General features: G+C 37.4%; 1 protein-coding gene across 1 annotated transcript in view; it reads right to left on the bottom strand.

Moving 5' to 3' along the window:
• The window catches only part of Hltf (helicase like transcription factor), a gene marked incomplete in the record, with an annotated part of 84,646 nt that overhangs the window by 18,860 nt on the left and 50,751 nt on the right, over nucleotides 1-15,035 (bottom strand). The window contains 5 exon segments of the mRNA XM_008848042.3: nucleotides 447-625; nucleotides 1,052-1,176; nucleotides 7,152-7,331; nucleotides 8,835-8,970; nucleotides 13,896-14,034. Coding sequence (XP_008846264.1) covers nucleotides 447-625; nucleotides 1,052-1,176; nucleotides 7,152-7,331; nucleotides 8,835-8,970; nucleotides 13,896-14,034 — 759 coding nt within the window.

Below are 15,035 nucleotides of genomic sequence, written 5' to 3'. Positions count from 1 at the left end.
AGTACAATATTGTATAACTGTATTAATTCAACTGTAAACCTAAAAATTTAAGCCAACTTTGAAAGAGATGCATCTTAACTCAGGAAATTGTTATTGAATATGTCAATGCTGTTGTAATGAAATGCTTCTTCTAATTATGTGGTTATTAAATAATTTTAAAAAGCAGTTTGTATAGGTACTAAAATATTTAAAATTTCTTTGTGCCTCACTTTATCAATGCATTTATTGGGCATAAATATATATATATACATATATAATAGGACCTTTTCTCGGTGTATTTGATAAATCTAACACCTATTACAATTCTGAACCAAATAGCCATGAAAGATGCGTTACTAAATTCAAGTGTAAGACTCCTTATTCTCCCCTGAACTTGGGTTTTTATTACACCAAAAAAGGTACATCACTTTATCAAATGCTGACTCTATAATGAAGAACAAACTAACCTGTTCACTCTGAATGACCTGGCAAATACAAGGTTTACAGAATACATGTGCACAATGTGTTATCACAGGCAGTGTTAAAGAATCCAAGCAGATTGCACACTCTTCATCAGAACCTGAGCTCAGAATTAACTTCATCTTCCCTATTAACTTCTTTCTCAGTTCTTCTGGTGTATCATTGCCTAAAAAAATAAAAGGCTGAAAATTAATTTCAGAACAAAACTTGTAGCTAGACTAGTTATAAGGAAAAGTTTGATGAATAGTGTATTTCATCTTTCTTCTGTCATTTGCAAAAGCAGGGCATAAATTTGGAATTTTAAGAAAAATTCAGATGAAATAACAGCTAATTCACATAATATACCTTACAAAGAAGCATCATAATATCTTCCCACACTAGCACAAAGTACAAGGCAGGTCCAATTTGACTTTTCATCTAAGGGTGTTTATCATTAGAAATCCTGTGAAGACCACATTGATTTCATTCATTAAAAAATTCTTAACTGAAATGATGTGTAAAAAAACCACAGACCAAATTCAAGCCATATAAAAATTTGTCCTGATTTAATATCTAGCAAATGTAATAGTAAGAAACAATCATATTTCCTTACCGGAGAGACTACTTGAAGATACTGCACTTGTAAGAAGTTGAGTGTGACAACAAATCTGCCGCAATCTAAGCAAAAGACCCAAGACATCCGCATAGTGTGCAAGGACAGTCCCTTCAGTAAAATACCTAGAGATAAAAATGGCAAGCATCATGAATTCCCTAACAACTTCTCTGGTCATCATTTCAAAACAATAAAAACAAAAGCAAGCACCTTTCTAACGACTGAAGAGATCTGCCCATGAATAGTGGATGCCAACAGCAATACAAGTCAGATAGGAAAGCACTAATGACTGAAGAGATCTGCCCATGAATAGTGGATGCCAATAGCAATACGAGTCAGATAGGAAAGCACTGTTTGACTAAAAACAAAAGCAAGCACCTTTCTAACGACTGAAGAGATCTGCCCATGAATAACGGATGCCAACAGCAATACGAGTCAGATAGGAAAGCACTGTTTGACCACAAATCCAACCAGTGCTTCACAGTAAAAGGCACATACCGAAGGGAAGATTAGCATCTTTCATATACAAAAACAGAAACAGGGTCAGTGCACAGTGACACGAACTTTCCCAGTCCAATTTACAACAGCAAAGAAGAAAGGCATGCTGAATGAGAAAACAGATGGGTGTACTTTTGTTTTACTGGGGGAGGGCGAGGGAGATACGGACATAGTGTTTATCTTTAACAACTATAATGCTTCCGGTTTCTGCTGTATAAACACCAATAAAACCTAGACGAACGTACATTTAACCCTTTGAATAAGAAAACTGGGAATTTCTTTGTGGCTTGGGACATAGCTAGGACCATTATATGAATCTGACAAATTGCCAGTCCGGAAAGAACTCAAGATATTAAAATATTAAATAATCAGCACAGAGCAAGATACAAAGCGAAAACTCACCAGAAAAATGTCCCCAGTGAATAAACAAAAATTATTACATATGTCATCACTCAGTAAAACAATTCCTACTAAAAAATAAATTTATGGAAAAGATAGAGCTTTTATAAGATGTATAAAAGATGAAAAGATGAGCACATACAGCCTGAGAAACATAAAAAAGCAATGTAAGGGGCTTGCCGAGATGACTCGCGGTTAAGAACACTGACTGTTCTTCCAAAAGACCCAGGTTTGAATCCCAGCACCCACATGGCAGCTAACAACTGTCCATAACTCCAGTTCCAGGAGATCCGACAGCCTCCTCTCCCTCCGAGGGCATTGCACAACATAGGTGCACTTACCTACATGCAGGCAATACATACATACATTTAAAATAAAAATATGTTAAAAAGAAAAAAGTAATGTAAACCACCAGAGAAGACAGTCACCTAAAACCACTGAAACAAGGTTAAAAAGACTAGCTATTAATGAAACCACAGGAAAGCGAATGGAAAAAAAGAATTCAGAAAACAAAAATTGAAGTTATAAAAGATTACAAACAAAATAATGCCTATAAAAAGCAGACAAAAGACATCTAATACAGAAAGAAAATAGAACAAAAAAAGCATTAAAGGGCATTTTGTTTTTGGTCTTTTTGAGACAGGGTCTCCCTGTAGCCCCAGCTGTCCTGGAACTCACTATGTAGACCAGGCTGGCCTTGAACTCACAGAGATCCACCTGCCTCTGCCTCCCAAGTGCTGGGATTAAAGGCGTGTGCCACCACACCCAGCAAAAGGGCATTTTTTTCAAAAAGGGAGGTTAAAGAAAAAAGCATACATATAACAACAAAGATTTGAATGGTGCTACACAGTCTAGGAAGTCAACTGAAAGGTCCTGGTCAGATTATTGGATTTGCTTGGATAGGACAGGGGTTTAATATTTAATATTAAATTAATATTACTTAATATTAATCATAAGCTTCTTAGGATTTAAATACCAAACCTTAGGTCTCTAGCTGGTGGAGCGAGTTCAGAGGTTCTAGAAACTTTAGGAGGTGGAGTCTAGTTAGAGGAAATAGGTCCTTATTGGGTATGTCTTGTCCTGGCCCTTTCTAGTAGTCTCTTGTTTGCTTCTTGTCTATCATGATATAAACTGTTCTGTTCTATGTCATCCCCACCATAACAACTGTGTGTCACCTGTGTTAGCTTCTTAATCTAAAAAATGTAAGGTCATGGTACTGAATTAATAAGATCCCTGTTAATACAATATTTAAACACTTAAATCAAATATACACCTAGTGACTGCCTAACAAATATTAATAAATGCATTACGTATTAAAGGCTACTTAGACATTGACAGTAACTTTTGGTCCACTGTCACAGTTTCATATAATGGTCTCTCAGGGCCTGTGTGCAGAGAAACTAATCCTGACACATATTGTTTGGCATCAGTGGGTCTCTGAAGCCTTGGAACAAGCTTCCATGAGGCTTTCACTCTTGCATCATTCTTTGCTGTAAAATGAGTACCACAAACAATGCTGCCATGTTTTGCTGCCACATGAGATGTAGCCTGGCCTTATTGCATTGGCCTGTGTGTCTTCCAGGATGACCATGAAGAAGCACTTGCCTAGGTGGTCCTGATTACCCCTAGAAGGGAAACTCTTTAGTGACATTTGAGTTCAGTCTGTCTTTCAAATGAAGTTGAATTTCCACAAGATGGAACGCCCCAGGTTTCTGTCCTATTGTGGCAAGAGGTTTCTCTTTAATGGGGATAATCTCTTCAAAAATTATAGCTACTTTCTCAGCACCTGCTTTGTCTATAACTTTAAACTTGCTCATGGCTCTTTAGCTCAGCAAATTACACATTTTTAAATATCTTTTTGTCCCACTTGTTGCTCTTTTTTCCTGTCTGAATACTACTACTTGAAATTTCCTCAGCCAAACAAATTCATTTACCACCTTTTAATTCATTTATTTTCTCAGGATACAGACAGAATACAGGCTGATTCTTTGCCAGAAGGTAACACAAATGATCTCTGGCCCAGTATAATGGTTAATTTCATTTGTCAACTTGATTGAGATAGGCCTCTGGGCATGTCTATGGGTTAGTACCTTGATTAGGTTAAGCTAAGTGAAAGAAAAGCCCACTATGGAATCCCAGACTGTATAAAGGGAAAGGGAGCTGAACACAAGCATTCATCACTCTGCTAATTCAATGTGCCCAGTTGTCAAAGCTGCTGCCACTGCTGTGACTTCCTTGCAATGATGATGGACTATAATCTCCCACTGTGAGCCAAAATACTTTCTCCCTTAAGTTGCTTTTGCATTGGATTTTATTGCAGGAACAGGAAGAAATAGGACAACCAGTTACTAAGAGAGTCATTGTTCCCCTCTGAAATCACATGAGCTAGGCCTACACTGTCTAAGTTTCTTTCAGCATTTTTATCTCCAAACTCAAGCCCACTAATCTCTGCTTATATAATTCTAGGGCTTTTCTGGCCTACTATTCTAAACTCTTTCACAATCTCCTCACAAACAAAAGCCTACAAACTACACAGTCAGGTTTATCACTACCAACGGCCTTTTGGTACCAATTTTCTCTATAAGATACTTTTCTTGTTGCTGTGCCCAAATACCTGTCAAGAAGCAACTTCACATCAGTGAACTGTGAGGCCAGAGTATCTGTACAGTAAGATGGTAAAAGTTGAGGAAAATAAACTGGATTTGCAACCACCTTTAAAAAGTACTGTTTTTATAGGGAGGGATGGTACTCTATGTAGTATTGTAAGCACATGAAATAAGTCAGCATAAAAGTGTGGAAATCTAAGAATGAAAAATGAAATGAAAGCCCATCATGGTGGTGCATGCCTTTAACCTCAGCACTCAGGATGCAGAGATCAAAGCCAGTCTGGAATGGTCTACAAAGCAAGCTCCAGGCCAGCTGGGGCTACAATAAGAGCCTATCTCAAAACAAACAAACAAACAAACAAATAAATAAATAAATAAATAAATGATGGAGGTTTAAAGGGCTTAGTAATTAGTAGAAGGTGAATAATTCAAGCAAAAGCAGATTTGGTATGAATGCACATAGGGATTTGAATGGATATAAGACAGAAGACAACCAAAAAGAGAGACTCATCAAAACATACAAACGTTAATGAGGGAGACGAAAAGCAGATTTGGTAACAATTACATGAGGAAAGAAAGATTTCAGAGTTCCAACTATTAGCAACATTAATTGAAATTTCTTTTAAAATTATTTCAGCCAAAACTTACTAGTACTTACATATGCCAGACAAATACATGTGTATTAGGCTATAGATTAAAGCCAGTTTATATTTTCAATAAGATGAAACAAGCATTTTAAAAGCATGATTAAATTTTATGAGAAAAGAGTAGAGGGAAGGAATAGGAGTTGTGAAAACTGTGTAAGATAGAGAAGACCTCTATAAGGTGCTATACAAAGAAGCAAAAGAGATTGAGGTGTACAGCATTTCAATAGAAAGCAAGCACAGAAGCCTAAGACGGGTGAATCTCCCTGCCCCACCCACGTTGTATGTGTGTGTTATGTGTGTGCGTGCATTTCTCCATATCTTTTACTGACTTCCATGACAGTCAGAAATGAATGCAAGCAAGGTCCTCTAAATACCAATTTAGGAATTGATTATTTTATGTTAACTTTAAAAATTTTTTAAAATTTTTAATAACTATATGATTAGAAGAAGCATTTCACTACAGCTTTAACATATTCAGTAACACACTCCAGAGAAAGAGTACATCTCTTTCACAAGAGGCTGTAAGTTTCTAGGTTCGCAGTTGAATTAATACAGTTATACAATATTGAACTCAGTAGAAGCCCTGTTAGACATAAAATTGAATGAGTTAAGCAATAAAAAAGATCTCCATTTCGTTTTAGAATATATTGTTCCTTGCAGAAAGACTCCTTGTTTCTGCTGCTAACACTGAGATGTTGGCACATGCATCTCTAATCTGTATGTATCTGACTATTACTAGCCATAATCAGTTGCACTTGGATCCTTGGCGCCTGTGTATGTCTATAAAGTCATCGGGTAGATTTCACTGGTAATGTTTATCACCTCTACTAATTAACATGATGTAAATTTCCATGCTTCCTCCTCAAATATAAATGTTTTTAAAAACTTGATTTTGTGTGTGTGTGTGTATACCACACAGAACATCCCAAACCATCTTATTCAATGTTTATACACCCACTTCCTAGATGGCACCCTTCCATAGCCTCCCTCCCCCCGCTAGAGCCCTTATATATACCTGCTACTGTCTGCTGTGTTGACGGCACCCCCAGCCCTTCCCCACTACTTGCCCTTCTGGTGAATCTAGTCAGCCTATCTAGAGGTCTTTGTTTTAGGAAGGTCAGCTGTTCATCATCTAGCAGTAATCAGTTGTCAATATTCTTTAGATAAGATTGGGATCTGCTGTTCTTTTTCCCAGTTCTATGCTGGGTTACTGTCTGGGAGACACTTGGGCTGCCCTGGCCAACAACTCAAAAGAAGGTATCTTCTATCTGGCATTGTTGCTTGTTATGTAGCCTATAGCTATACATATGGACTCTTAAAAATTATATTGGCCCCTTTAATCTTTGGTTATACTTTCCTTTTGGGTGTTTAAGGCCATACAGTTGGCCCAGATAAACCAATTTATTTTCACTCTTAAGGTCGTCTGAGGATCTGTTCCTCAGGAGTCACATGGGCTTGGGAGGAGCCCGTGGCTCCTTTCTTTTACCCGTTCTGCCTATGTGAAGATAAGTCAAAGGTCCTGCTCGACCATGGTTGGCTTTGCTTGGAAGCATGGAAGAAATGATTCCTCTGTGTTGACCCTCTTCTTTGTAGACTGGACACTGGTACAAGTCCATCTGGTGGGGTCTCCTGGGCCTCCTTGATCAAGAGGACAGGTGACCCACCACCATTATAGGACATTTTGAGAGATGCTCATAGTCCCCTGGAACTAGTCAACCCAGGAGTGCACTTTAAATTTTTTACAGGCCTAAGAAATTATCTGATGAATTATGCTATTATTTCATTCATTTCAACTATTATTTTCTTTCAAAGATTTAAGCATAAATCACAGGAAAAAAATATCTTTCAATATACTTGAGGCTTTATAGCTAATGTGTCTAAAAACTACAATTCAGTTAATGAGAAACAAACAAAACCTCAAAATTGTAAGCTGGCTTTCTCTTTCCTTACCTTCCAATAGTAGCTTTGCCTTCATTTTTCACAGACTGATAAATCTTTCTCTCTTCTTCTGAAAGTGTAATGTGCTGAATAAACACTTTTCGTTCTGGTAACTCCAAAACAGGTTTACCTTTGATTCTGCTTGTCTTTGTTCTTCTAAGTGTGATATTTTTGATTAGAGACTGTAAACGCCTAGTCAGAGTAAAAAAATAATGTAACTTTTATTTCTAAATAAACTGATCAAATAGGAACAAAATATTTTATTATTGCTTTATCATTTTTTATCATTTTAATAAAGGTTTAAAAATCCTTTTAGTTTTTTATCCAATCTGATAATCAAAAAAATATTCTACAAGTAAAAAATTATTACAAAAAAAGCAATAAAATTTCCCCTCAACTAAATAATCTTACATTCTGTCCTGATTTTTCTAAAGCTCTTTCATTTTTGCCCTCATCCTTAACACTTTTCTCAGCTATATTACCAACAACATTCAACCCACAATATTGGAATTCTTACTAAGTATCTAATAAGTTCAAGGCACTTTATTAAATGCTGTTAGGAGTACAAATATAAGAAACAACCTATCATCTGTAATCCAAAATAAGGTTTCTCCTCATCAATTAAAAAAATCCTATCTTCTGCAATATGAAAATTAAAGATCTACTATGAAAATCAAATAAATTTTATAAGGTAATGAGTACCTTAAAAAATAAAACCACGAGAATTCAAAAGAGGAAAAAATGCCTTCTTGGCTCTACAGTATTTCCAATTCATTCTCAGTGTCATATTTCTTATCAGTTAAGAAAACATTCTCCATAATAATGAAATACACAATTCTTAACCTGGGTTCAAAGAGTACAAACAGTTCTGAGGAATCATGTGACCAGTTCTGCTAACTAGGATAGCGACTTAAAATTTCAAGCTTTTTCACTGTAACTCACAATAAGCAGCATATTTTACTGCATTCAGCAAATTCCCCTAACAAAGTGTTTCAGGATACACATTATTTACACCCACTATGTATAATGTACTCTGGTATTTTCTTATCAACCCTATTCTATTTCCACTCCATTTTTCAATGCTGACTTCCAGCTTTGTAAAGATTTTTTAACCCACTAATGGGCCTTAAAACCCTCTGTTTAGAAAATCGCTGCTCTAGAAAAAACAAAACAAAACAAAACCTGAATCACAAAAATCACAAAATGCCTATTGGTGATTTCCATTTATGCTTTTAACTTCCATCTGTGGTCACCAAAAACAATCACGTGAAGTTCTCATTAAAACTTTTGTGGAGATCACAGTATACTATACATGCATCAAATGCTACTAAAAAAGCTATTTAAAATATGAAATTTTAAAGTATATTATGTCATCAAAGGATACTAGTTGTTCCTACCACAGCTGACCCTGGTTAAGGGTGGCTCTGAGAATAACAGCAGCACACAGAGACCACAAAGCTCTTACTTTCCTTTCAGTTTTGTTATAACAGGAAAAAGTAGATACTGGTAGAAAGAAATCTTTCAACTCCCCAGGCAGAAATTGCCAGGTTCTGTTTGCACTGGCACTGAAAGGTGCATGCTATGTGGAAACTGCTATGTGGAAACTAAAGTGAAGAACTAAGTAGAGATATTAATGCAAGTGGCAATTGGTCTCACTAATCGTAGCTAACAGATCAGCTTTATGAACTCACTTACCTCAGTCCCCCCTCGTCGCCCACTGTGACAGGACGCTGTATTGTTCTATGCCACCATTCTCTATCAAGAAATGGTCTGAGTTTCAAGAAGGACAGAAGAGACCACAAGTCCTTTAAAGAGTTCTGGATGGGAGTACCTAAAATTAATGGGAAACCATTGAACTATTCTTATAATTTATTTTGTGGTGCTGGGGACCTGCAAAGCTGGGATCTCACAAATCAGGCAAGCATTGAACCACTGAGTTGCATACCCAGCTCTTGTTATAGCTCTTTTACCAGAGTATTTTAATAAGAATATCCACCTGACCCAATCAGACAAAAAATAGTTGAAAATGGAAAGCCAGGCAGATCTCTGTGAGTTCAAAGCTAGCCTGGTCTATAATAGTGAGTTTCAGGCCAGCTGTGCTGGGGGCTACAGGGATGGCTTCTGAAGAATGACACCTGAGATTGATGCCTGGCCTCCACATACACACACACACACAAAGAAGTAGAGGGTTGGTTATGTAGCCTAGTGTGCATGTGACCCTGGGTTCAATACCCAGCCCTGGAGTAAAAAAGAAAACTGAAGATTTTAAGGTCAGTATGGTGATGCAAACACCTGCAATCCCAGAAGAAAATAAGTTTTAAAAGGTTTTAATATTGGGGCCTGTGAGAAGGTTCAACAAGTAAAGATAAGACTGCCAATCCGAGTTGATCCCCAGGAACCACATGGGGGAAGGAGAGAGCTGACTCCTAAAAGTTGTCCTCTGACCTCCACACACACAAATAAATAAATGCAATGAACAAAAATAGTTGAAAATGGACATTGTACTAGGCATACACTGATCAGGTCCTCACACTTACGTGGTAAATGTTTGACCCACCAAGCCTTCTTCCCAGCTCACAGTCTTGATTTGTTTTTCAGATAATTTGATATTGATGTATAGAAATGGTGCTGATTTTTATATGTTGATTTTGTATTCTGCAACTTGGCTGAATTCAAATGCCCAGAACCCACATAATGCCAGAAACAGTAGCAGGCATCTGTATCTTAGAGCTCCTATGACAAGTTAAGAGGAGACTTTCTGGAAAGTCAAAGACCAGCTAGCCTGGCATATGCAGCAGCAAAAACAGAGAAACCCTCTTTCAAACAAAGATAAAGGTAAGAACCAACACCTGAGGTTGTCTTTTGACCTCCACACGTGTGTCTCATATACACACAAAGAAATCAAAAAGGAAACCAATTCTATTTATAATTGCTATTAACAAAAAAAAAAACAAAAACCTATGACATTTAACCAAAGTCAAAGATATTTACAATGAAAATTGTGAAGACATTAATAAAAGAAATTGAGGACACACTCAAAAAGAAAGGCATAACATTCATGAATTGAAAGAAATCAGTGTTGTAAAAAACGTCCATACTTCCCAGACACATTTACAAATCAAGAGCAATCCTTATCAAAACACCAATAGCACTCTCAACAGAAGTAGAAAAACAATAATAAAATTCATATGAGATCATTGGGCCAGAGAGATGACTCAGTAACTAAGGATGCTTGTCACCCAGCTTAAAGATCTGATTTTAATTTCAGGAATCCACATGGTAGAAGACAGAACCAACTCCTCTGCAAATTGTCCTATGATTTCCACACATGCACTGTGGGACACATGTGTATACATGCACAAGTATGTGGATGTACACACAGAGAAAATAAGCACAACGTTCCTACACATAAATCAGAAAAAAATTAAAAAAAAAAACTTCATATGTAATCACAGAAACCCCTGAAAGATACTAGACTCCCATCTCTCATCAGTTACAAAAATCAACTCAAATCGATTCAAAATTTAAATATAAGTCAGGCATGGTGGCACACACCTTTAATCCCAGCACCCAGGAGGCAGAGGCAGGCAGATCTCTATGAATTCGAGGCCAGTCTGGTCTACATGGCGAGTTCCAAGCCAGCTGGGGCTACAAGGAGACCCTGTCTCAAAAAGACCAAAATAGTAACAACAACAACAACAACAACAAAAAAATGTAAAACCTGAAGCAATGACATTACTAAGAAAACAAGTGAAATTCAGACCACTGTAATGGGCAAGAGCTTTTTTGGGTAAGCTCTCAAGAAATAAACAAAAGAGACACATAGGATTATATCAAACTAAAAAGCTTTGCACAACAAAGAAAGCAATGAAGTGAAGAGCTAACTCAGAGAATGGGAAAAAATATTTTCAAATTATGCACCTAAGGATTAATACTGAGAATACATAAAGAACATAATTCAATAACAGGGGGTGGGGGTGGGGGTGCAGATACTAGGAGTTTACTGTCCAGACAAGTCTTATTGAATTGGTGAGCTCCAAGTTCAGTGAAGACCCTGACTCAGAAAAAAAGGAAGAGAGCAACTGAAGAACCTTTGGCCTTCATATTCATGTATACATACATGGACACTGGCATGCACACATGTGCACAAACACATGAATGCATACACACACATACACCATTAACACACACAAAAGATATACAAATGACCAATAGATACATAAAAAGATGCCCACATTACTTATCAGGGAAACACAAAGCAGCTACTATCTCACAGAATGACTATCATAAAAAATAACAATAGATTATGGAGGAAAGGAAACCTTTGGACACTGTTGGCAGGAATGTAAATTAGCATAACCATCATGGAATGTATAAAACAGTTTGGATATTTAAAAAATGACCTTGGGGCTCAAGAGATAGCTCAGTGGGTAAGGGTACTTGTTACTCTTCCAGAGGACCCAAGTCCAGTTCTTAACACCCACATTGGGTGGCTCACAACTGCCTATAACTCCAGCTCCACAGGATCTATTACCCTCTTCTGGCCTCTGCAGGAATCTGCACTCATACACATACCCACATGCAGACACACACAATTAAAAAATAAAAATCTTTAAAAAATTGACCTCCACTAAAAATCTTGCCAATTTAAAGTAAGTTGATAATTAATGGCAAATTTTCATAAACGGAAACTTCTCAAATCATTTTAGGCAAAGCTAACTATAACTCAAATTACTAAACTTTTATTTATAGCTTTATTTCAAAGATGTTCATGATACAGAAGTTACTTCATTATGGTGCTGGTTGGTATATAAATAAAAATGCCCATGCTAACATTTAAAGTAACAATACCTAGCTCTAAATTCAAGAATCTTGGAGAACCAGGTGTAGCTGTTAGCTCTGTCAGTGATTTAAAAATAAAATAAAAGACTAACGGAATCAGAACCTCTTTCCCTCAGTCCCATTTCAAGAGAATTCCAGGAATTTTCTTGGTGAAAAGACACTTTGATCCTGATCCTGCACAGAATTTTGAGCCAAGCTAAGTCTATTGCCTTGTTTTATTCAACTTACTACTAAAACTTCAACTTTAATTCTTCCCAGAAGTAAGATGCTAGAATTTGTATTTAGTTATCATTATCTATCAGAGAAGTCAGAGAAAGCATACACTGGTTGTGACAAGTAGTATTTGCTGGGCTCACTGTCGGTCCTCAGTATCCACAGGTTGTACACCCCGAGAAAGAAGCTGTATCTTTTCTGAACATGTAGACTTTTCTTTGTCATTATTTTCTTCAAAATACAGAATAGCAATGATTTATATTTCTTTTACACTGTAGTAGGTATTAAAGTCATCCAGAGAAAATTTAAAATACAGATAAATGTGCATCAGTTGCATATAAGTATTTTCATTTTATATGGGGAATTTGTCTTTGGACTTTTGTTATAGGCAAGGTCTTGCAACCACTCCCCCATGGACAATGAGACACAACTGTGTGGGAAGCGAGCACAGCTGAGCCAGCCAGATGGCGCCCTGGCTGGCTGCCAAACCTCGTGCTGTTTACTCCAACTCTTGGCTGATTGCCAAGGCTCGAGATTCCCGCTTGTTTACTCCAAAGTATGGAGAGGCCAAATAGGTGCTGCCAGCCTGATGATCTTGCTACGAGCCTATTGAGCTACACTCTGCCTGGCCATTGCACGTGTGTGAGCCCTGATTGGTCCTGGCCTGGGGGAGGGCTGTTGGAAACGCTATATGAACAGCTGAGGTGTGTAATAGAGAAGGACAGCAACAAGGAGACAGCATCATAGTGAAGAGAATATGAGAGAGAATAAGAGAGAATAAAGGAAGAAAAAGAAACAGAAGCTTGAACCTCACCTTGGTGTCTGTGTCGTCTTTCCTGGACTCTGCTGGACAGAGTCCCGGCTCGCGACACAACTGCATTGTTTTATTAGGGAGTTGGCATCCCTTGAATGAGAATGACATTATTGAAAAGAATTATTGTAAAGCAGATTTGATACACATAAAGAAGAAACCAATAACAAAAACTGACCTCAAAAAGGCTGTAAGCAGAATGGCGATTGCCAGAAGTTGGAAAGGTTAGTGGGAGAGAAGGATAGGGAAAGATTGGTCAATCTGTATTAAGGTACAATTAGAAGAAATAAGCTCTGGTGTTCTGCTGCATAGTAGGGTAGCTACAGACAAAAACAATGCACTGAAATTTTTTGAAAGCTAGAAGAAATTATTTTGAATGTTTACACTACAAAAAGACAAATGACTGAGGAAACAGATACGCTTACCCTAATTTGAGTATGACACAATGAACAGAAACACCACGTTACAGTCCACAAACATGTATAATGCTTATGCATCACATTAAAAATCTAATTTAAAAAATGTGAGGGCTGGGGAGATGGCTCAACATATAATGCAGCTGCCATGCAAGCAGGAAGACTGGAGTCTGGATGCCCAGGACCCACATAAATGCCAGGTTTGTGTGGCAGCCTGCATGTAATTCCAGTGTGCGGAAGGCGGAGACCAGGGATTCTGAGAGCAAGCTGGCTAGCTAGCTAGTAGTATTGGTGAGCTCTGGATTCAACTTAGAGACCCTGCCTCACTGAATAAGGTGAAGAACAATCTAAGAAGATTCTCGACATCAACCTCAAATTTCCAAAAGAATGCACACCCATGTGTGTCCATATACATGTGAACAGGCAAACACACACACAAAAATAAAAGTCAAAATACTTGAATGTTATAATTACCTGTCAATACCCATCTTCTTTCTGCCTCTAAGTCAAGTACAGCTTTTGTCTGCTGAGCATTTGGGTTTCGTATGGCATGTCCTTCATCCAGGATCACTCTTAGCCACTTGATGCTATGTAATGGACTATCATCTTTAGTCTGAAATAGATGTTTCATATGAATTCAAAAAGCACAAGAAGTAGCATGGTACTTCAATGTTTAATAATAGTTATCTCTGGGCTGGAGCAATGGCTCAGCAGTTAAGAGTACTGGCTACTATGCATTGCAGAGGACCTGAGTTTGAATACGAGGACCCACACGGTGGCTAACAACTGTCCGTAACTCCAGTTCCAGGGGATCTGAAGCCCTCTTTTGACCTCTGTGGGCATTGCATGACATGGGTGCCCTTATGTATGTGCAAGCAAAACACTCATACACAATAAATAACATATTAAAAAAGTTATCTTTTGAAAAAATTATTTATTCTTATTTTAAGCATATGAGTGTTTTGCCTACATGTAAGTGCTCTTGTGTTGTGCAATGCCCAGAGGTCAGAAGAGGGTGTCAGACCCCCTGGAACTGGAGTTATAGATGGTTACTGGCAGTCATGTGGGTGCTGGGAAACAAATGTGGGTCCTCTGCAGGAGCAGCCTGCTTTTAACCACTGAGCCATCTCTCCAGCCTTAATAGTTATGTTCAATACCAACCCTTACTATGTACCTGGCACTGCTTTAAGTACTACATAGATTAACTTATGAAATACTCACAAGTTTGGAGTATTATTACCTTACAGCTCAGAACACTGAAGAAGAAGACACTAAGTACACTGCACAAAGTATCACTAAGAAGTAGCTAGCTCATACTTAAAAGCCAAAAAAACCTATGACTTATATTAAGTTTCCACTTAATATAATGAACTAGTCTACATCAGATTAAAACAGTGATACAAAATAATCCCTTCTAAGGCATTTTTAATGTAACAACATTGCTTTCTTTTATACAAATGATAATATTCTTACCAGAATACTGAAATCTTAACTATACACAATTTATAAAAAAAAGTATTAACTAAACAGTTAAAATTGTATAGGTAAACCACAGACTCAAAATAGAGCTGGGAGCTTCATTAATTACTACTATAGAAAAAAGTTTATTTTCTT

This window comes from Nannospalax galili, unplaced genomic scaffold (genome assembly GCF_000622305.1).
Source record: "Nannospalax galili isolate Female #2095 unplaced genomic scaffold, S.galili_v1.0 scaffold423, whole genome shotgun sequence".
Taxonomy (NCBI): Eukaryota; Metazoa; Chordata; class Mammalia; order Rodentia; family Spalacidae; genus Nannospalax; species Nannospalax galili.
Note: the sequence above shows the minus strand (reverse complement) of the source record. Positions and strands in the feature narration are given on the sequence as shown.